We start from the raw sequence: 23,095 nt of genomic DNA on the forward strand, positions 1-23,095 counted from the left end.
TCCTGTGCTCTGACATCAGTACCACAAAAGCCGCAGATCCTTTAAGGATAGCAGCAGCTCCATAAGCAGTTAGTGTGAAAGTGAAATGAGCTTTGTGTTTAGACACTAAGAGGGTGTTAGGGAGTGAAGAGAAGAGGGCCTGGCATTACAGGGGTTAACCAAAGCCTTACTTTACTAGTAGCCAACGCCAGGCCTGGAGGCAGGATAAAAGGAAGGGGCCTGGCCCAATCGCTGCTGACCAGTAAGAAGACAGGAGTGTGGTTCTGCTGTCTGCAGGACTGGAACTAAAACTGTTTACTTGGCCGTGAAGTAAGTTTCCTACACCATCCTCCTGGAACAAAAGAGGAAACCTGTGAGAACCCTAGCTAAGAGGAAAATCTAAACTGTTGGGCCATCCCCAAAGTCAAGGACTACACTCATATAATGGGCTGGAGTTTCTACGCCAGGGTACCAGTGGCAGGGGTCTGTACCCCTTTTCTGTTGACTAATTCTGGGACCTAACCACTAGGCCACTCTGCTGCCAGGGAGACCTAGCCATAGAAGGACTTTCTATTCTCTTGTTTGAGGGCTGGAGATTGCCCCCTTTGTGTGCAGCTACTGCAAAATTACTGTCATGGCACCATGAAATAATCATCTCATTACACATAGGAACCAGATGATGTTTTATTCCAAGCAAAAACAGTTTTCTATTGGCAAAAAAGGTTCACAGAGTAGTAAATATCCATACAACTGGCACTTCACCATGGAGTAAAAGGCAAAGGAGTGTTCCAAAACCAGAAATTTAACAGAAAAGGACTAAATTGACTCTTCCAAAGGGGAGCAGAGACTAACCTCAGTCATACTCCAACCTGTTCTGAACGTGTGAACAGAGAATTTGAACTACTGCATTTTCTGTTCAACCGAAATTAATCCCAGCCAGCCACGTAGGTAAAGACACTCCCATTTAATGAGGTCAAAATGATATCCAGAGTTTGGTTCTTCAGACTCCTTATATAATTTCCTTTGAGCATGTACACTGCATGTCTATTTTTGGCTACAGAAGGATAGCTGCAATTGTGAAAGACAGTTACAGGGACAAATGAACAAATTAGAAGTAACAATAGAAGTGATCCATTCCCACAGGTCAAGAAGAATGGCAAGACACCACCAGGTTTAATACTCAGCTTTGAAAGGATAGTCTTTGTGATTTGAGCACCTAAGGAAAAGACAAAAAAGAAATGTTATTCTGAGATCACATGTTGGCATGGGGGCCTTTCCTTGGACAGAAAATAAGGGTCTGAATGTACACCAGCAGTCCGCACAGGCTTTAAACTCTATTGGCCTCAAACACAACCAGTTTGTACACAAACTTCCCCAAGCTTTGCATTGAATCATTAAGTCACAGGGAAGGCGATCTAATTGCTTTTTAGATTAAGTGTTTGTGTGTAAGCTGTGTCATTGAAAGGGGAATTTAGATTTTTCAATGATCAGTTTTGATATCTGGGCTATGACTCCTGTAGAACTGCTAATACTTTATACTAAATACATCAATCTTTTAAAATGGAATACCCCTCATGAGACTGTCTATATTTTAAAGATGGTGAAAAAAAATCTGGTGGAGAGATTAAATGAGTTTTCTATGACAAATAAGCTTGCCAGCCAGGCTCAAGATTTGGGAATTTAATACCTAAATCAAGTGTCCCATTTCTTTAGATTTCTGTACTTTTCATTTAATACAGGCAAATGAAAGATTGCTTTCTAAATTTGTTATTGTATTAGAATTCTATCTAGAAAACTACAGATGATTCCAAAAAACAGGGGCTTTGGGGTAATTGGCACGTATATAAGACGGGGGCTTTGGGGTAATTGGCACTATATAAGGCAGCCCAAAAATATCTGGACTGTCCCTATAGTAAGTGGAACATCTGGTCTCCATATTAGTAATAACAATGAGCCATTTTAAATTTACCCAAGGAAAAAAAACAAAAATCTATTGTTTAGGCTTAAACAACCTTGTTCAGAGCTCCAACACTTTACTTGAAACGGGTTTATTATACATTTAGGACAACATCCTTTAATACACAGCTCCAGAAACCACTTCAGAGAGAGAGAGAGAGAAAGAAAATGAACGAACTCTATGCAGTTCTGGGATTGCCTAAAGTCTGAGACTTCCCACTCCAGAAATAGACTGTTTCCTTTCCCCCCCAACTAAACAGAATCCCACACAACCACCCAGCAACAGATAATCACAACTGCCTGCTTTCCTCATGTCTATCAGGCCAAAAGGAACAAAGAGATAATTTGAAACATCATGCTGAGGAGTAAGGTCAAGTTCATACACAGCTAATTAGGAATGCAGATCTATTTGGGTGGAACATTACAAGTGTCACTGGTTTCATATGACAGCTGTTAAAAATCTGTTTTAAATTATTTCATTTTATAAGGTGAAGCTCATCAAGGTACCTCAAGTTATAGGACTTTCAATGGCCATTTAAACAATGAGAAGTCTGTGGCATCTTGTAGACTAACAGATTTATTGGTACATAAGCTTTCATGGGCAGATGACGAAGTGGGTCTTTGCCCACGAAAGCTTATGCTCCAATAAATCTGCTAGTCTAAGGTGCCCCAGGACTTCTCATTGTTTATGCAGATTCAGACGAACACGGCTACCCCTGTGATACTAATGGCCATTTAATTCCTTAACTCTCCATTGGCATTAAGTGGTTAGAAATCTAACAAACTCCAGAGAGGTGGGTATCTCTACTGACAAAGCATGAGGCAGATGGTTAAAAGGTTCAACCAATATCACAGAAAATCCCATATTAGAGCTAGGATTTGAAACAGATACTAAGAATTTCTGTTTTCAGGCTTTCTTCTTGAAAAATGAGAGCTTAAATCAAACAGGTATTAAAATTAAAACCACATATTTACATCTATGAAGATGTTAATAACCTTCCCAAAAATTATTTCTGGAGAGAACTGTATGCCAGATAGCTCTTAGACAAATTTCAGTTTGCAGGGTTAAAACCAAACAAACATGCATCCACAATTTCACCCAAACCAGCATCAGTAAAACTGAAATAATTCCTGGATATTTTTGAAAGCCCTCTGTACAGAATACTTAGCATTCAGTGACTTCAAACATTGTCACTTACATGGTGAATGCACAGGCTCTCCAGTTCCTATTAAAGGTGAGGATGGTTTCCATCTCCTCTTTAGTCAATTCAAAATCAAACACCTGACAAGAGAAAGCTTTCAATTAGCTTTTCAAGCAGTGTAGTCAAGACATAGGTGATCAGAGATTCACAAGACTGAAAGAAAAGCTTCATAAACACTTTCAACTTAACCTGAAAAATCAGTGCTGGTTTAAAGCAAGGAATGGTTTGTATCACTAAAGTATTTCCCTTTGGTCTATTGGCAGAGAAAGGTATAAGCTGAAGTGACAGATGTGAGCTATAATGAAAGCTTTTGTAAGCTGCTATAATACAAACAGACAATTAGCTATACTTTCACCCTGTACATTTTGTTTCTCAGCAAACTTTTCTGATTGTGTGTAATATGTTTTACCTGACTGTTTCGAACACAACATTTGAAAACTTCAGCATTCCAATTAAATACAATGTGTGTTCTCACAACTTGTTTAACATGAATAGTTAAACTTTACATACAATCAAAGTATTTTAATTCCCAGATAATTCAACAATGTGCCACTGAATTAAGAACAATCATATGGTAAAATGTACAATCAGTTTGTGTATATAGGGGATATTAGGGACTGGATCTGAGCAGAGGAAAGTGATTTTCTTGACACTACTTTGTATAGAGTTTTTGTGCACATAATTCCACTCAGGTATTAGGCAAGCTTTGGGAAGAGAAGGGAAAAACTAGCTAGGGCCCTGAACAGTCATTTTCTGTATTTATTTTTCCCCTTAATCCAGAGTGTAAGTTTAACCTTCAGTATACTGCATGTGAAGAGTACTAATAAACCTTCTACCTCTTTGAGGGTAACCTGGGAAGCGTGAAAAAGCATAGCTACTTTCCACATAGGGAGTTCAGACTCCACCTAGTTACTCCGATTCAAAGCCAGCATGAATATTGTTTGGAATCTTACCTTAAAGTTCTCTTTGATACGAAGCGGTGTAATGGACTTAGGAATCACAATCACATTTCTCTGGATATGGAACCGGATCAAAACCTGCATAAGCAGATCAGCAGTGTTACTTAGAAGTCATTCATCACCAGTAAGAGACAGAACCTTTCTGCCCTAAACAAATAGTACTATTAGAGCTAAGATTCAATATAGACTTAGGGTATGTCTACACAGCAACATTATTTCAAAATAACTAGTATTATTTCAAAATAACTTAGTCCGCGTCTACACAGCAGGGAGTTATTTCAAAATAATGTTGAAATACTGTCAAGCTGGAGGACTTCTTACTCAGACTCCTGTAACCCTCACTGTATGAGGAGTAACAGAAGTCGGAGGAAGTGCGCTCTATTTTGAAATGTGTGGTGTGGATGCTCCCAATTTTGAAATAAGCTATTTTGAAATAAGCTACACAATTGACATAGCTCAATTTGCATAGCTTATTTCGAGTTAAGCCCTGCTGTGCAGACATACCCTAAGACACTGTTCATCAGAACCACTCCATTCCTAATGAACCTCTTTTCATCACTGCAATACTTTAGATCAAGCTGACTTTTAGGCTACGTCTAGACTACAAAGAAAAAAGTTGGGAAAAGATACGCAAGTTGAAAACCATAACTTGCATTTCTTTTCCCACTTTTCTTTCGAAAGAGGCTTTTCTGAAATTTGACATGTCTACACGGCACCAAATTTCAGAAAAACCTGCTCTTTTGAGCCATCCCTTCTTCATGAAGTTTTCAGGGATGGTGAAAGAACACATCTGCTTTTCTGAATTTTTTTCAGAAAAGCGGACACGTTCTTTGGATGAGGCATTGCTTTTCTGGGCTACCTCCAGTATCCCAGTAAAGTGCTGCAGTCTAGACATAGCCTTACTGAACAGCAATGAGTTGTACAGTGATGGCTAGGTGAAAGCTGGATGTCTTCCTTTCCTCTATTACCCAGATAACCTTGTGATCATTAATACCTTACCTTTACAAGGAATTTTTAAAAACCAAGTCAGATTGCAGAGTTGACACAAGATTAGAATACTGGAACATGGGGACACATTATAAAAGAAGCAGCATATACAATGCAGAGACCTGACTTTGCTGGGCACAGGTACCTGAGCTGGGGTTTTGTTGTGCTTGGCTGCAATCTCCTTAATCTTGTCGTCATCCAAGAGAGAGGGGTCCTCTGGTTTAGCCCTGTGAAAACAAGAGAGAAAGTTAATGGTGGGAAGTTCTACATACTAACAGAAACATGTTCCATTACAACTGTGTCATTTGGTTCAACTTGCCTCAAAGTTTCAAGTTTAACACACACATTGTCTATCAGGCAAGTTAGATTGCAAGCTCTCTTACCATGGCCTGTCAGGAGAGCCTAGAGGACTGTATGCGGTCACAGAGATCCCTTTGGATTGGCAATACTTAATCAGCTTCTCCTGGGTAAGGTATGGATGGCACTCAATCTGAAAGCACAAGGACATAGATCTACTCAGACTGCACTATTGCTGCTGTGTTTCAGAGATCACTTCTTATTCCACTTACAGAAAATATCATTGGCAAGTTGTGACTAATTGTGAACCCAGTGCCTATTGTTAAGCAACTTTTAGTTGTTCAACATCTTTATGAAATTTTGTTTTGCTTTTGTGTTTTATCTGTTGCATTTCAGTTACTATAGGATTTTGCAAGGCAGGAGCACGGGAAAACTATACTCCTACGTTTTAATTATCAACTTTGTTCTGGAAAGATTTACAAAATAATCAGCTGCAGAACTTGATAGAGGTCTATAAAATCATGACTGGTGTGGAAAAAAATGAATAAGGAAAAGTTATTTACTTATTTCCCACAATATAAGAATTAGGGGTCACCAAATGAAAATAATAGGCAGCAGATTTAAAACAAACAAAAGGAAGTTTTTCTTCACTCAGCATACAATCAACCTGTGGAACTCCTTGCCAGAGGATGTGGTGAAGACTAGGACTTTAACAAAGGTCAAAAAAGAGATAGATAGATTCATGGAGGTTTTGTCATCAATAGGTATTAGCCGGGATGGGTAGGAATGATGTTCCTCGCCTCTATTTGTCTGTAAATGGGTGACAGGAGAGGGATCATGTGAGGATTACCTGTTGTGTTCCCTCCCTCTGGGGCATCTGGTATTGGCCACTGTCGGCAGACAGGATACTGGGCTGGATGGATCTTTGGTTTGACCCAGTATGGCCATTCTTATGTAGAATTATGCAACTGAAGCAGTACAATAAAGTTGATATCCAAAAGAATAGCATAATGTCAGAGTAATCTAGTTGAAGTGAAATTTAAATGAGAAGAAACAGACCTACTCATTTGAAGGTTTATTGATTAGCTTTCCAAATTAGAGAGACAGATGTTTTGGAAACTACTGTAGCATGCATACTATGAATTGTAGTGTTCCAGATCAATATGTTAGAATAATGTAAGAATTTTGATGTTAAGGGGTAAGATGCCTTTCAGTCAATTTATAAAGGAATGTTTGGTACTGGTACTGCTGTGCATAAGTGCTCTTGTTGAAAGTAACCCTGCCCATCCAAAATTTAAATACTGAACCAAGTTTTACACGTTGCTTTGTCCACCATAAGAACATAAGAATGGCTGTAATGGGTCAGACCAAAGGTCCATCTAGCCCAGTAACCTGTCTACCGACAGTGGGCCAGCACCAGGTGCCCCAGAGGGGGTGGACAATGATCAAGCGATTTGTCTCCTGCCATCCTTCTTCAGCCTCTGACAAATAGAGGCCAGGGACACCATTTCTATCCCCTGGCTAAAAGCCTTTTATGGACCTAATCTCCATGAAATTATCTAGCTTCTCTTTAAACTTGGTTATAGGCCTAGCCTTCACATGGAATCTCTTTTCTAGACAATGCATGTGTGTGCATCTGCCATTCATTTTTAATGGGATCATCGTCTGCACATCAGGCAGAATGGAGAAAGGACTGCAGGCCCCTTAATGTTGGATCCACATTCTGCTAATTACTGCGGTACAACTATGGTTATCCCAATATCATGAGTAGGGCCCTGCTACATTTTCAGTCCATTTTGGTCAATTTTGCAATTATAGGGTTTAAAAAGTTTAAGATTTATCATGATTTTAGATATTTAAATTGGAAATTTCACAGTGGGTGTCAGAAGGCTATTGTAATAGGGCTTTGTGGTGCTGCTACCCTTACTTCGGTGCTGCTGGTGGTAGTAGTGTTGCCTTCAGAGCTGGGCAGTTGAAGAACAGTAGCTGCTGAATGGGATCCCAGCTCTGAAGGCAGAGCGGTTGTCAGCAGCAGCACAGAAATAAGGGTGCCATGATATGGTATTGCCACCTTTACTTTTGGGCTGCTGCTGGTGGGATGCTGCTTTCAGAACTGGATGGCCAGCCAAAAGCCACTGTCCTCTGGCTGCCCTGCTCTGAAGGTAGCACTGAAGAGTAGCGATACCACAGCCTGCCTAAAATAACTTTGACTCACCTGCAACTCCCTATTGGTTCAGGACACTCAACTGGAGACACAATGGTCTCCTCTGGTAATTCTGGATAGTACAAGATAAAGGCACATGGAAGACCAGATTTCACAGGGGGAGGCCAGATTTCATGGCTGAACTTCAGGGCCCTATGTCACGGGGAATTGGCTCAGTTTGGACATTTGAGGCTTTGGACAACTGAAGGAATTTTCAGGGTACCTACACAGTGGTAAGTATTTGAATTAAAGAAAAAAAACCTTCCATCAGACTAACATTAGTGCTTGCCCATCACTTTTTTACAATGAAAAATTTGAATTAAAAAGATCCATATTCTCTTTGATTAATTTTCTAAAATAATTTTACTTAATTGGTAAGACGTACTTTCAACACCCATAGGAAAGAGGCAAATATTGATGATGAATAATTACTATTGGTAACAAGATGCAAGAATGGGGTGCAAATTTTATTCTATATTTCACTTAGGTATTAAAGTAATACTCCCTTTTGTACCTTTGATCATTAAACCATGCTACCAAAGAGGGATGATAACCTCAATCTACTTATTTTGCATTTGAAAGTTTAGAAACAGACTAGCCAGGAAATTTGGTTATTTCCCCCTACACCATTACTTACCCCCTCCCGCATTTACTGTAACTGTTGCTAGTAACAAAAGTGTAGGTGAGATGTTTCGGTTATAAACATGTGTATTCTCTCACTTAGGGCTTAAGCCTAGCAACCTCCTCTGAAGTCCATGGGAATGGAAGGTGCTCAGTTGCTTGGAGAATGGTGCTCTTAGTTTTCTCCAGGGTAGTCTACATCGCAGCAGTGTGGACTAAAGAGGTGTGAATTGTACCATTTAGTGCTTTTCATCTGTACACCACTGTAAGAGCTATATATTTATTAACATCCACTGCTTCAAGTGGCCTTTGGAATTCTACAAGGACTGTTAATGCATCCTCTGCCTGCTCTATTTGCCCACTCCTTACCTCCCCGCTGTACAAGAGTTGACATGATCAGATCCTCTTGATCTCCGATACATTAACCTGAAGCTATTAAAGCAGCTTACCTGATTGTTGGCAGGCTTGTATTTTAATCCAGGCTTGTTCAAAAGTCTTTCAATCTGATCATGGTTAAAGTTGGAGATTCCAATGGCTTTCACTAGACCTGCATCCACCAGCTCTTCCATAGCCTATGGGGACAAGAGAATCTGAGTCGATGTAACCAAATACACAAAGCAGGATCTGAAAGGCATTCTTGCTGCTAGCATGGTTCATTTCTTTGACAATAATCAGTGATAGGACTCTAGTGGACTTGTCACTTATATTCTGGAGTCCACCAGGGAAAAGGATGCATAGAGGAATGCTTTTCAGGCTTGTCTGAGATTTCTTTGCTGGATTTGAGAGCTTTTATGCATTTTTATTAATCATAAGCATGAGAGTTAATAATTACCTGCGTCAAACAGTCGATTATTCGGCCAGCATTGAATTATCCTCAAGACTGCGCGTAGTACATGAAACCTACAATTCTCCTTTTAGTTCTGCAAATAGGCAGAGCTGTCAATTTTCACAAATGTGAGAATTTCAGTGAATTTACTGTGACAGTCCTCATACCGTGTGTGATTGTGAGTATTCTAGAAAAGAAGCTTTAACCTGAATTTTAAGTTGGAATCTGTATGAACTGAAATTTACAAAGATTGAGGGGTAGCCGTGTTAGTCTGTAATTTTAAAAGCTAGTAGTTCTGTTGCACCTTAAAGACTAACAAATACGTATACATATAGGCTACGTCTACACTGGCCCCTTTTTCGGAAGGGGCATGCTAATTTTGAAAGTGGGAATAGGGAAATCCTACTTTGAAGTAGGAATAAGAGACCCTCCGGAATAGGGCTTTATTCTGGAGGATCGGGCCAGTCTAGACGCTTTTTTTCCGGCTTTTCCCCAAGCCGGAAAAAAAGCGGCGGACGTGTTTATTTAAATCCGCGGGGGATTTAAATATCCCCCGCGGATTTAAATAAACATGTCCACCGCTTTTTTTCCGGCTTGGGGAAAAGCCGGAAAAAAAGCGTCTAGACTGGCCCGATCCTCCAGAATAAAGCCCTATTCGAGGGTCTCTTATTCCTACTTCAAAGTAGGATTTCCCTATTCCCACTTTCAAAATTAGCATGCCCCTTCCGAAAAAGGGGCCAGTGTAGACGTAGCCATATAGTATCATGAACTATCATGCACAAAACCCATTTCTTCAGATGAAATTTTCTGTGAGCTACATTATCCATGGAACAAAAATATCAGACTTATATAGAAGTACAAATTTTGGCATATTTACATAGAACTGTAAATTATTTGCAAAGCAAAAATTAAAGTATTTACAAATACTTTAGAATAAATATAATGTGTGTGTGTGTGTGTGTGTGTGTGTGTGTGCGTGTGCGTATATGAGAGAGAGAGAGAGAGAAAGATATTTATATCACCAAAAGACCAACCTCCCAAGTGTCCAGAAAATCTGTGCCACTGGGTATGATCATGCCTTTTTCATCTGCAGGAAACTCCTGCTCTCCAGCCTGTCAATACAAAGCAGAAAGGCTAAAACATTCTCTGTTGAATTTTTTGCTGAAAGACTAGAATACCTGGGTAAACAAACTGAACTCAGATTCTGTATAGTAGCTTTAACTTTTAGGACTTCTACTCAGGGGCAGCCCGTGGCTATAGGTGGACTCGGCCGCTGCCTAGGATGCCGCTGCCCGGGGCGCCAGATGATGTCACGGGGGCGCCCGCCAATGACGTCAGTCCATCGACAGCCTTGCAGGCGGGGGCGCCGATCACGCGTTCCACCTGGGGCGCCAGCTGCCGCAGCTGGCCTCAGGCTGCTCCTGCTTCTACTTCTATTTAAGTACTTCCCTTATTCATTCTGGCATTGCCTCTTGCTTTTGCGGAAAAGCATCTGTGCCAATCTAGACGCTCTTTTCCGTAAATGCTTTTAACGGAAAACTTTTCCGTTAAAAGCATTTGTGGAAAATCATGCCAGTTTAGACGCAGCCTGTGAGTTTAAGTTACAGTCTATGCTCTCGCTATTATTAAGAGCTCCTAGACTCCTTTACAGCCTGTCTGCTGAACAGTGATACCCGACCAGCCTTGTTTCATCTGCTTTGTCCTCACCAAAAAACAGTTAAAAGATATCGGAGAGTGCATTTGGGAGTTGCACAGCATACCAAGGGCAGGTATTTTTTTTTTTTTTATCAGGAAGAGCCAAGACAGGAGAGTCAAAGCGAGACATAAGCACAGTTTCAACTACATCTTAACCAGGATGTGGGCTTTATAATCACAGTCGCCACTTGCACATTCCAAGGGTTATGGAATAACAGGGGCTGTTATTGGCAGATGGTAACTAGAAGTTTGTACTGTGCTTCTGGACTCCAAGAGCAGGGGTTGTGTGTGAGAGAGAAGCTCATTTCACTGCCAACAGCAAAGAAAATCTGGCAGTGTTTAGAAGTATATATAAAAACTTCCCAGAAAGAGGAAGACAAGCCATATGTCAGCCTGTAGTCAAGTATATATATTTGTAGAGAAGGAGTTGGGAGTCAGAGTTAAAGGTATAAAATGCCCTGCCATGTGGGAGACCTGGATTGGATCCCAGATTCCTCTCTCTTTGGATCCACAGGGGCAGGGAATGTGGTAGAAGCAGCATGCTCTGCTTCAGGAACAAAAGCCTTGATCGTGCACTCATACCACAAAGCTGAATACACAGTAGGGATGTGAAAGGTTACCCAGTTGACCAGTGTAAGCAGGGGCTGAACTGCTGCTTGCTATCAGCCAGCTAAAAACAGGGGTGGATGTGCCTGCTACAATTGTTTAGCTTTGCAAGGAAATTAACTGCTGATATGTAAATACAGCTCAGGAGAGAATATGAGGTGTGGCTATATAAATCCCATTCAGCCAGGGCTGATGGAAGGTCAGTGTTGGAATGGAATGTGGAGAATTGTAAATATTTGGGACTATTGTGCTGGGTCACTAATCACTCTATCCCTAAATGTGGGAACTGTAACACATGCCACCAGTGCTTGCAGGAGAGACACCACCATCATGGTAAGAGATCTCGGAGGAACAAGCCTCCCCCCTTCCAGAGTTGAGTGAACAGAGCTGGGGGGAAGGATTAAAGGGCTTGAGTCAGCCTGCTTCACACCTGGCAGGTGTGAGTTGAGACTGGCCTAACCTGCCCCTTCCCCCCTCCCCCCCCCCACTTTGTTTTAAGGACAGACTTAAAGCAGTCTCTTGAGGAGTCTTTTCTTTTGCTAGTCTAGTGGAAGCTGGATTCCTTTGCCAGTCCAGCTGGTGGCTAAAGAGCTGAAATCACAGAGAGCTGAAATCACAGAGAGCTGAAATCACTGGTTTGGCTGAGCACCAGACCCATTGCAGCCAGTGAAGCAGCAGCGGCCAGAAGAGTGGCTGGTGGGAATCACTGGCTGGTGGTGTAATGTGGCTGGTAGGAGCGGCGGCAGGCGAGGAGCAGTGACCAGTGATGTGGTGTGGAGCGGCAGCAGGCAAGGAGCAGCAACCAGCGGCGCGTCTGGTGGCATGGGATGAGACAGTTGGTGGAGCGTGGCGGAGTGTCATAAGGTGCCCCCCATCTATCCTCCCACCCCCATTTCTATCCAGGTTGGTAGGTGAAACCCTGTGGGTGAACTTCGGGACTCTGGGTGGCATGGACCAGGGACAGAGACTTTTAGGGTGTCGGACTCTTTGGACTTCAGGTGAATCTTGGCTGGGGTGGGGGGCTTAGCTCATGTTTAGGTTATGAACTTTGTTTGTGGTGGTCTCCCCAAGTTAATGCCGTATGACTTTTCTCTCTGTCTCCATTAAATGTTTCTTTCCTACACTCAGACTCAGTGCTTGTGAGTGGGGAAGCATTGCCTCTCAGAGGCACCCAGGGGTGTGTGAATTTTCCAGATTACTGGGTGGGGGCTCGAGCCGGTTCTATGTGAGATGGACCCCAAGATATTGAACCCAGCCCTGGTTACTGCCAGACCTACCCGGAAGAAGGGTTACACCAGTAAGCATCACCCTTAATGGGTGATACTTACTGGTTCAGGTTAACCCACAGTGGGACACCGCAGCAACCTCTGTTCGTGAAGAGACTGGGTCCTCCCCCCGCAGGCAGGAGCTGCTCTGACTGGGCTGGAAAAGCCCTTGCCTGTGGTGGTGGGTCAGGCAACTCCAGCCTGGCCTTGGCAGGTGAGGATGGGGGCTCCAACCAGTGGGGCTGGACTGGGCCCTGGCCTACCTGCACACCCTGTAAGTGGTTAACTGGTTAAAACAATGTTTAACTAGTTAACCTATTAAATGGGATTTTACATCCCTAATACACAGAAATAAAGAGTGATGCTGAGACAGCTCAATCCTCCTTAAGGGTGTCTGTAGGGTAAGAGGTTTGGGGCTGTAATGGGATAGCTTACCACGAGGACGGTGCACCTCCAGAATCCACCAGGAAGAAACAGAAGTGTTAGATGTTACAGTACCTTAAATCCTAAAGGCCAGTGAATGAGATACAGATCCAGGTAGTTCAGTTTCAGTGCATCCAGAGTAGTCTGGCATGCGCCCTTCACCAGCGATTTCTCATGGAATGTGGACCAAAGCTACAAAAGGGAAACCAAGCAAGACAAATTCTCTTACAAGAGTCTCCCAAGCAGGACAAAGTCATCTCACAGCTACAGGAGGTAGGTTTGGGAATCTTATTAACCCCATTCACAAGGCTCACTCAGAGCACAGACAGAGGGAAGATTTTTGGATGCTGGTATTTTTCCTAGCAGTTTACTGACAAAACTGGGTTCTGACTCATTCAAATTTCACTGGTTATGGCTCCAATAAGGAGCCACTTATTGCAAGATACAGTATTTGGAAAGGGAAAACTAAGGGCTACAGAGTAAGGAAGCTTTTCAGCCATGTGTGTCCAGAAGCAGGGAGATAGAAGGAACCTCTTGCATGAGTGTGGCTAGCTAAAGGCGTTACCAGGGATATAAACAGTTGGTTACCTAGTAAGCTTAAGCTTACCGAATAGGTAACTGGGCTAGGTGGCAGGAACCCAGACAGGGCTGCAGAGAGACCAGTGGCAACCCTGGCCCCAGCCACACCGGAAGCTCTGCCCCAGCCCTGCGTTGGGCAGGTTCAGGTGGCACCTTTGCCATGCCAGCTGTTTCCGCAGCCCTGGCTTCAAGAGAGGGCAGGTGAGACCCCGGCTCCATCATCCCTGGCCCTGTCACACCCTGGGCAGGGGGCTGCTCCAGCTTGGCTGGGCCCACCCTGCTGCAGGATCATGGTTAAAAACTGGTTAAATGAAGTGAACTGTTTAATCCTAGTTTTACATCCCTAACCGTTACAAGGCAGCCAGCTCCTAGCCCCTGTGGGGCTAGAGCAGCCCTCTGTCTGTGGCAGACTGTAGGCAGGGGCTGCTCCTGGGTACTAGTTAGCCAGTTACCTGTTCACATCACATCTGAACAGGGTGAGAGTTCCCTAGGTGTCTATGGGCACATCTACACTATACTGTTATTTCGAAACAACAAGGTGAGCATCCACAATAATAAACCCTCACTTCACAAGGCATAATGCCTATTTCAAAATTGCTATTTTGAAATTATTAGTGGTGATGCTCCACTGCTGCTATTTCAAAATAGCTCCTCCCCAGGGCCATTCAGCATAATTATGCCCCAGTGCTTCCTGGGGCTCTAAACTGATGTAGTGCAGCCACATTAGGGGAGCCTGTCTCGGACTAATTTAGAGGCTTCCCTGCAGTGTGGACATGCTATTTCAAAATTGTTATTTTAGGAGTTACTATTTTGAAATACCGTTAGGCTGTATCTAGACTGGCAAGTTTTTCCACAAAATCATCTGCTTTTGCGGAAAAACTTGCCAGCTGTCTACACTGGCTGCTTGAATTTCCGGAAAAGCACCGACGATCTCATGTAAGAAATCAGTGCTTTTCCGGAAATACTATGCTGCTCCCATTCGGGCAAAAGTCTTTTTTCAAAAGACTTTTGCACAAAAGGGCCAGTGTAGACAGCACAGTACTGTTTTCCGCAAAAAAGTCCCAATCGTGAAAATGGCGATCGGGGCTCTTTTGCGGAAAACCGCGTCTAGATTGGCCACGGACGCTTTTCCGCAAAAAGTGCTTTTGCGGAAAAGCATCCTGCCAATCTAGACGTGCTTTTCTGAAAATGCTTTTAACGGAAAACTTTTCCGTTAAAAGCATTTTCGGAAAATCATGCCAGTGTAGACGTAGCCTTATAGTGTAGCGAGCCTATGTTTCTGCCTCTGGGCATGCACACTACTGGCATCTTCCCTTCACAGGCATCTGGATGCCTTTCTCTCACTAAGCTCCAAAGCTATGCATAAGTTGGGGGAAGACAGCTATCTGCTTCCCTAAGGGTATGTCTACACTTGCACCCTACTTTGAACTAGGGATGCAAATACAGTCATTTGAATTAGGCAATGAAGTGGGAATTTAAATATCCCGCACTTCATTAGCATGATCTCGCCAGCGTGTTATTCCGAATGCCAGCTGTTTCGAAAGTGAAAGTGCGTGCCAGGATGCGTTAGTTCGAACCAAACCCCTTGGTTCGAACTAACATTACTCCTCATTTTTTGAGGAGTGTTGAAAGAGCACTTTTTTCTGAAATTTGGCACTGTGCAGACGCGCCAAATTTCAGAAAAGCCTCTTTCAATATTAAAGCGGAAAAAGATATGCAATTTGTGTACTGTAAATTGCATTTCTTTTTCCAACTTACCACTGTAGTGTAGACCTAGCGTTAGGAAGCTATTCCACTCTGGATAAATAATAGAAAAGGGATTGGAGCAGAAGGACTGGACTCTGGATCTCCCAAAGGGGAATCCCAATGAAAAGGCTACTGCATTATTATTCTTTTGTGCACACACAAAAATTCCATAATTCAGTGGTTAGCCCACCCGCCTGAGCAATAGAAAACTCCAATCCAAATCCTCTCTTCTCCTCTGTCTGTGGGGAGAACTGATCCTGGGTCTTCTATAGCTCCAGTGAGTGCTGTAGCCACTGAACTGGAGATCACACAACAGACAGCACCACCACTGTGTGCAGTGTCAGGCACTAGGGCTGCAAAAGGTTAGCCTAATACCAACTGGTTAACCGGTTAACTGGACCTTAACCATTAATCCAGTGCCCCGCCAGCCATGCCAGGTTGGAACAGCTCTGGCAGCCTCTAACTAATGGGACCCCAACCCCACAGCCCTATCAAAAGAGCAGCCAGGCTATCCTGCACTAGGGATGTAATCTTGTGAGCGTTTAAACAGTTAACCGATAAGCATGAGCAGGGCGCGGGAGCCGGTGCATGCTGGAAACCAACTTAAAAGCCGGCTTCCAGCACACACCAGCTCCCAAGGAGCTGGCTACGCTGTGGGCTCAGCAGTGTAAGCTTAATATTGCAGAGCCTGCACCGTGTAACTGCTAAGATTTTTTTCTAACAGCTACGTGGTCACTTAATTAACCACTTTTTAATATCCCTATCCTGCACCAGCTATTCGGCCAACCAGTTAAATAACAGTAATCGCGTAACCAGTTTTAACAGTTATTTACTTCCCTATAAGGCCCCCGCCTACCTCATACTCGCAAAAAGCCATTCAACTGGCTAAGCTGCTTGGCTCTGGGGCTACATCTACACTGCAATGCTATTTTGGGATACTGGAGTATCCTGAAATAGCTATCCTGCATATTTCAATATATAATGGCTTGCTATTCCGATGTCCCTGTAAACCTCATTTCAGGAGGAGCAAGGGACGTTTTGGAACAGCAGGCTAGTTCAAAATTTGGCACTGTGTAGACTGCACCAAAGTCTAAAATAAGCTATTTCAAAATAAGATTGAAATAAGCCATGCAATTTACATAGCATAAATTGTGTATCTTATTTCGAGCTATGGCGCAGCATAGACACACCAGGAGAGCAGTTCCCATTTGTCAATCACTAGCAAAGACAGGAACCTATTTCAGAGAGCGAGGCAGGGCTTAGCCTACACATCTCTCCAACCCCATCTCCCATGGGCTAGATTAGGCAGCTCCCCGCCTGGCGTGCTGGCTTTTGTGAATCGCATGCTTGGGTGTCAGTCTCATTGTACAGGAGCCTCGGCACTTCACTCAGGCTTTGTGAATTGCAGTGTGTTCCTCCAGATTTTCTACTTGCCTCAAAGTTAGGTGTTGCAACACTGGAATACCTTTCTGAATACAGGCCAGAGCTTCAGCAGGCCACAACCTGGTCCTCCTTCCAGCAGCAGAAATGGGAGACCCAAGTGGTACCTCGCAGCATTTCCCCCTCGCTCGAAGTTACACTGTAAATGGGGGGCATCTTGTAGCCCCCAATGCCTATCCATGATTTGAGGACTTTAGTAACTTAGCTGAGGGGTTGACAGCTTCCTCAGGCAAGCTGTGTGGGGGTGCCCAGCTTTGCACCCCAGAAAGGAACAGGGATTTGGGCTGACAGGGCAAGCCAGCCCTTAGTACCCCCCTGGACCACAGCATTCCCCCCTCCCAGCCTCCAGGAGTTCGGCAGAGCATGGTGTGGTGCTCTGGTGGTGATTTAAAGGGCCCCAGCCACTGACCCCAGCCTCTAGGCAACTACCTCATTTGTCCCCCGTCAGCAGACCTGAACTCAGCTAAGTAGTAGGGGTCTATTGCAAGAGTGGGTGAGTGAGGTTCTGTGAGCAGGCTGTCAGACTAGATGACCGTTATGGTCCCTTCTGGCCATAAAGTCTAGGAATGCTTACCTGAAGTCCAGCTCTAGGTTCTACATTGTAAGACCAGCATACTGGGCTTAATCACTAGAAGGGCACAGTATTCCCACCTCCATTGCTGTCATGTTCACTAGAGAAGAGTCATTCCAACTAGGAGAGAATCCAAGATGCATTTTATCCTTCCCTGTGCCTGCCCTTTATACCCATGCCACCTGAAGCAGGAAGTGCAAATTAAGAGTGAAATGTACAAGGTCTTGAATTGCTTTATCCCAGAGTCAACTGGGAGTGAAGTGTTTGTTCTTCCTCCGATACACTCCGGAGGCATGGAATCTGCCTCATGATTTTGGTTCTTCTTGCCAGATCCATACCTTACTGACGATAAAGAGGTCCTCTCGTTTCACAACCCCTTCTTTGATTTTCTGCTGGATCCCCTCCCCTACTTCATTCTCATTCTGGTACACGTAGGCACAGTCGATGTGGCGATATCCAGTATCAAGGGCAGCCATCACTGCATCCTTTACTTTCCCTGGTGGAGACTAAGAATAATAAAAAAAATTAAAAAACCCAATGAATGGGCACTGCAAAATATCCCATTTCCTAGGTGGCTAGAGGCTCAGAAGACCCCCAATACAGTAAACTTCTGATAATCCAGCACCTTTAGGACCCAGGGGTGCCGGATTATCAGATATGCCGGCCTATCAGAAGGGGGGCTGAGTGGTCTGGGGTGGGGGGGATGCCACCCCAGACCCCTCATAGCCCCCCCTTCCAACTCTGTCCCAGGGGTCCCCAATTCAGCCGCTGCTGGTCAGTTTCAGCAGCAGCTGAATCGGGGATGCCTGCGGCAGAGCAGCTGAGGTGCTGCCGGGTTAATCTGGTAGCGCCACCCCTCGGCGCTGCGAGACCAACCCGGCAGCACCCCAGCTGCTCTTGGGGGACGCCTGGGACAGAGCAGCTGGGGTGCTGCCGGGTTGGTCCCGCAGTGCCGAGGGGCAGCGCTACGGGACCAACCCGGCAGCACCCCAGCTGCTCTGCCCCAGCTTCCCTGATTCAGCTGCTGGTCAGTTTCAGCAGCGGCTGAATCGGGGAAGCCGGGTGCAGAGCAGCTCCAATTGTCTGGCTGCCCAGAGCACTTCCAGCTTAGTGATGGTGCTGGACCATCAGGAGTGCCGGAGCAATGGATGCCGGACTAATGGAGTTTTACTGTACTTTATTTCTTCCATGCTGTACACCTCCCAGGGATCTGGGCACTTGCAACCACAACAATAAAGTGCCTCTCTGAGGTTGCCTGATAAATGTTATCATCATTGACTATACATAACAATCCCTATAAGAATCCATCCTTCACCTCACATGCATCACTTAGCAAAATAAAGCTGTCTTTCACCAGGACCCTGCTCTGAAGAGCTGTCAAGGAGTGATCTCTGTGTGAGCGGGCTCTTTAGCCACACCCTTCGACTAGTCCTAGGAAAAGGGCTATCTTGGGAACAAATGTCCCAGCTGAGCATATAGGAGGCAGTACAGTGCATTGGGAAAGGCAAGGGACAGAGAATCAGGTAACTTAAGTTCTGTGTGATGCTGGGCAGACTTGATTTCTGTCCCTCAGTGTCCCCATCTGTAAAGTGAGGATACCAATAATAATCTTTATGGTAAAAGTTTCTCAGCTTGACAGACAAGAAGTGCTATTGAAGAGCTACGTATTAAAGATCAGAAAGGGAAGTGTCATACAAAAGAGGAGGCTGGGGAAATTCAGAAGCTTCCTGACCGTTGAAAGACTGGAAGCACTACTTTGAAAAGAGAATAGGTGGCAAGAAGTAATGTGGCAGACGTACAGACTGCAGAGGGAAGATTTCAAATGTTCTTTAAAATGCTAACAAAAAGAGAGCTTTTCTAGAGAGGGTTCTCAGAACTAGCCCTTGTTCTTCAGAATGCACTCAGCTCAAGGTACAGCAAGGGAGTCACTTAAGTACCAATGACCAGCCTTCTTGCTTTGAATCCCTGCACTTGGGCATGGCAGTTGAAATTGGTTTTCTCCAGGGAAGTGTTAAGCATTTCCCCCACCAGCCATGGTGATCTATTCATTCTGAACTATTGCAGATCAGGAACTTGTGCCTCAGGCCACATGGCTAGACAAGATGTCAGTGGATATCTTGCTATGAACCAATATTAGATTTCAGAGTCTTCAGTGTGTATTAGACAACAAAATTAGAACATTTTGCTCAAGGAAAAAAAAAAAGCCTGGACAGGTATTACATAAACCCAACTGATGCTCAAAAGTTGCTTGAAATATTGAGTTCCCTTAAAACACTAGCTTGCTGCTCTCAAAAGGTAAAAATATGCAGATACTGGATTTCAAGCAATGCTATGGTATATCCTGCCCCCCTAGCACTTGGGGCTTGAATAAGGAGCAGGAGTATGTGAGCCTCAGCCAGTGAGAAAGGAGAAAGATAGAAGGAAATTTACTTGAATACACAGTGGACAATATGACATACTGTTCTACAAGTCAACTATTGTATTCTACTGTAGCATGCTATTTGAAATAGCATTTTGCAGGATCCTATGACATTCATCTTTGCAGAACCACATAATGTAGATGTGGAGCTCTGTTGTAAAAATAGTACTATATAAATCTGTGTGGAAAACAGAAGGGCATCACAGACAGAAAGCACTGGTAAAGTCAATGACATTTTAGCAAAATCCTTTGTGACAGATTTGCCACATCTCTAATATCTCCAGTCCTGCTTTGTGCTTTAGTAGACCTTTTCAAGAGAGACATTCATCCTTTCAACACCCTGTAAAGTAGGTCAGATGAAAAAGCAAGGCACAAACACTTTCCTCAAAGTCACACACAAATCTGAAGTCTGAATTAGGAACAGAACCCAGAAATCTAAACTCCTGGCTGTATTAACTAAAAATCACAATTCTTGCTGTTTCTTTCCCTGCCCCCTCTGGAAACAGTATGGGTTGCTATTTATGAAGCACCAGTCATACACAGTACAATGTACAATATACACAGTCCCTGCCCTGAATTTTCTAGAAACTACCCTTCTACTTTCACCTTTAAAGAGATACTGACAAATAGCATGATGCTCAAAAATGATACTTATTTTAAAAATAAATAATAAAAAAAATCTAAGGCCAATAAAAACAATCTTTAAAGGTCAATAAAAACAGTTGTTTTAAACAAAGAAAAGTTCTCCTGCAGCCTCTGAAACCCACACATTGCAGAAGAACCTAAAAGTGAAACTGACTTCATTCGCTTTCAACCGATTTTCATCCAACCAGCCAGAAGTGCTAAAAAGGAAACTTAAGTATTGAGAAGGAAATTGAGTGTTTAAAAGGCTCTCTTTTTTAAACAGGGTGAGCTAAGAGAGGCAAAGAATCCGGGCCAGGATACGCTATTTTTAAGTGTGCCTCTTTAAATAGGTCAGCCCATTTTCTAGACCACTTCTGGGAGTGCAAGAAGCCTTTACAGTCCTTCTCCCAGCACCCGCGATAAAACGCATGGATTTAACGCGAGCCGCCATGCGCCCAACAACTTTGTCTAGCAAGTCTCAGGGTACGTCTAGACTACATGCCTCTGGCGACAGAGACAGAGACAGCCAGGGCTGTGGCGCGTAGGCGACACACCAGAGGTTACATAATGCCCGAGAGCCATTCAGGGGGTGGCACAGACCGCAGCTAGACCCCCCGCCCCCATTGCATCTCAAGCCCTGCAGACGCATTACGGGGCAGGAGGCTTTTCGTGGGGGGAAAGGGGGTTGCCACAAGCAACCCAGTTCTTAGGCTTAATCGCTGAGGAGCTCCCCAGTGCTCAGGAGGAGCTGGGGGCGGCGGGGGGAGGGGGGGCTGCCTGCCATGGGACGCCACACACACACACACAGGCGGGCCGCTGGAGGCGCGCACTTTGCAAAGGGAGGGGACCACCTGCAAACAGAGCAGCAGTTCCGCACGCAGCGATGCACGATGCAAAGGCGCGGGCGCTGCTGGCCGCTTGGTCCCATGCACGAGAGCCCGCCGCCTGCAATTGCTCTACCTTCCAGGTGCCCAGCCCCAGGATGGGCATCTTGGCCTTCGTGTTCAGCGCCACGTAGCTCGCCATGACTTCGCAGCAGCTCCTCCACCTCCCCCTGACTCCCGGCCCGGGGAGAAGAAGCAGCCGCCACCCCCCCTTTAATAGAGCCAGGCTCCGCCCCAGCAGCTGGTCTCCGGGTAGCAGCAGCGGGCGGGGAAAGCGGGGACGTTGGGAAGGGCGAGTCGGAACAGAGCAGCAGCAGCTGCCTCACTCTCCCCTGCCTCCAGCCAGAGCAGCCCGCTCTGTGCGCGGCGCAGTGCTGGCTGGCCGGGCAGGCTGTGGGCATGTGTCTTCGTGCAGCATTCACTGCAAGGGCTGCCCAGATCTTGCCTAAATTGCCTGCGGCCTCCTTACTGTTGCATGGTCCAGCTCCCGGGTTGGGATTTTCTGCGGAGTGATCCAGAGTAGCTTGCAGATTCCTCCCGCCCCCCAGTTCATTCAGGCCCCCAGGCCAGACGGTGGAGGCTAATTTCTGCTGAGAACTGCAAAAGCCCAGGTAGTGTGTGACTCCTCTTTCTATGCTGGAAGGCAAAGAGCCAGGCGGAGCCATCTACAAAACTTTGGGCGGGATCAGAAGTGAGCATACCCAAGTCCTTCAGCACCACTGAGGAAAGGCCGGATCAACACGGGGGCTACCTCTACATTGGCATGATCTTGTGCAAATACTCTTTAACACAAGAGTTCTTGCGTTAAAGTATTTGTGCTAGAGAGCGTCTACACTGGCATGTGCATGTGCTTTTGCGCAAGAGCATCCGTGCCAGTGTAGATGCTCTCTTGCACAAGAAAGCTCCGATGGCCATTTTAGCCATAGGGCTTTCTTGCACAAGAAATTCATGTTGCTTGTCTACACTGGCCTCTTGTGCAAGAACAGTTGCGCAAGAGGGCTTATTCCTGAGTGGGAGCATCATAGTTCTTGCGCAAGAAGCACCAATTTCACACATTAGAATATCAGTGTTCTTGCGCAAGAACTCCCCACCAGTGTAGCCAGGCACCATGTTTTTGCGCAAAAGCAGCCACTTTGGCGCAAGATCATGTCAATGTAGACACAGCCAATGTATGTGTAAGGTCTAATCTCTTGAATATCCCTCTCACTGCACCCATATAGATTAATGTGGAAACTAGAAACTGGTGCAGTAGCACCATTAACTTTCTTCACTAGGGGGATGAATGGAAGAAGATCTATTAATGGCTAACCTTTCCCCATCTCCCACTCATTATTCCTTCCAGATCTACGGTTTCAAAAGTGCCCTCTCATTTCAGGTAACTCCGTTTTGGGGAACCCAATTGTAGAAACAACAGAAACTCAAAATTAGGACCCGAAATTAGGGGCCACTTTTGAAAATGTGTGTCTGGTAGAGGCACTTGCTAGCTTGCTCCTCATTATTTTGTTGCTATCGTGATGCAATGGCAGTGGAATAGAGATGATGCTTCTGAAATTACATTGCTCTTTATTGAATTTTATCTTTTTTTAAAATTTGTAACAAAGCCACAGCCACCTAGAATTCTTTAGTAGCCATTATGAGGCACAGCTTGGTCAATCAGAACTTCCAGGCGATAGGCTGAAAGAGAAGGTGATCAGGCCACTAATATTTTCTGGGCTGTGTGAAAGCTATTGCCCAGATTGATTGAACCCACCAGCCCAATTTAGGTGTCCACTGTCCAATGCTATAAACAAATGCAGCTCACAAACCTGTTCTG

At 44.6% G+C, this 23,095-nt stretch overlaps 1 protein-coding gene across 1 annotated transcript; it reads right to left on the reverse strand.

Moving 5' to 3' along the window:
• Positions 1-645: 645 nt before the first annotated feature.
• On the reverse strand, positions 646-21,519 carry LOC102447223 (aldo-keto reductase family 1 member B1-like). The gene is made up of 10 exons (XM_006135479.3): positions 21,359-21,519; positions 17,694-17,861; positions 13,095-13,211; positions 10,065-10,142; positions 8,654-8,776; positions 5,467-5,573; positions 5,229-5,310; positions 4,091-4,174; positions 3,135-3,217; positions 646-1,195 (listed from the first exon to the last, which is right to left on the reverse strand). The coding sequence occupies exons 1-10, from the start codon at positions 21,422-21,424 to the stop codon at positions 1,153-1,155; spliced, it is 951 nt and encodes a 316-aa protein (XP_006135541.2). The 5' UTR covers positions 21,425-21,519; the 3' UTR covers positions 646-1,152.
• Positions 21,520-23,095: the final 1,576 nt, after the last annotated feature.

Source organism: Pelodiscus sinensis, chromosome 1 (genome assembly GCF_049634645.1).
Source record: "Pelodiscus sinensis isolate JC-2024 chromosome 1, ASM4963464v1, whole genome shotgun sequence".
Classification (NCBI taxonomy): Eukaryota; Metazoa; Chordata; order Testudines; family Trionychidae; genus Pelodiscus; species Pelodiscus sinensis.

Bases quoted from the DNA above. Each gene is read 5' to 3' on its own strand.
- LOC102447223 (XM_006135479.3), bottom strand. From the start codon at position 21,424: ATGGCGAGCTACGTGGCGCTGAACACGAAGGCCAAGATGCCCATCCTG. The intron at 4,175-5,228 runs GTACCTGTGCCC...CTGCTTATGCAG, and splicing joins ACAACAAAACCCCAGCTCAG to GTTTTGATCCGGTTCCATAT. The intron at 1,196-3,134 runs GTAAGTGACAAT...TCTTTTCCTTAG, and splicing joins AGAGCCTGTGCATTCACCAT to GTGCTCAAATCACAAAGACT.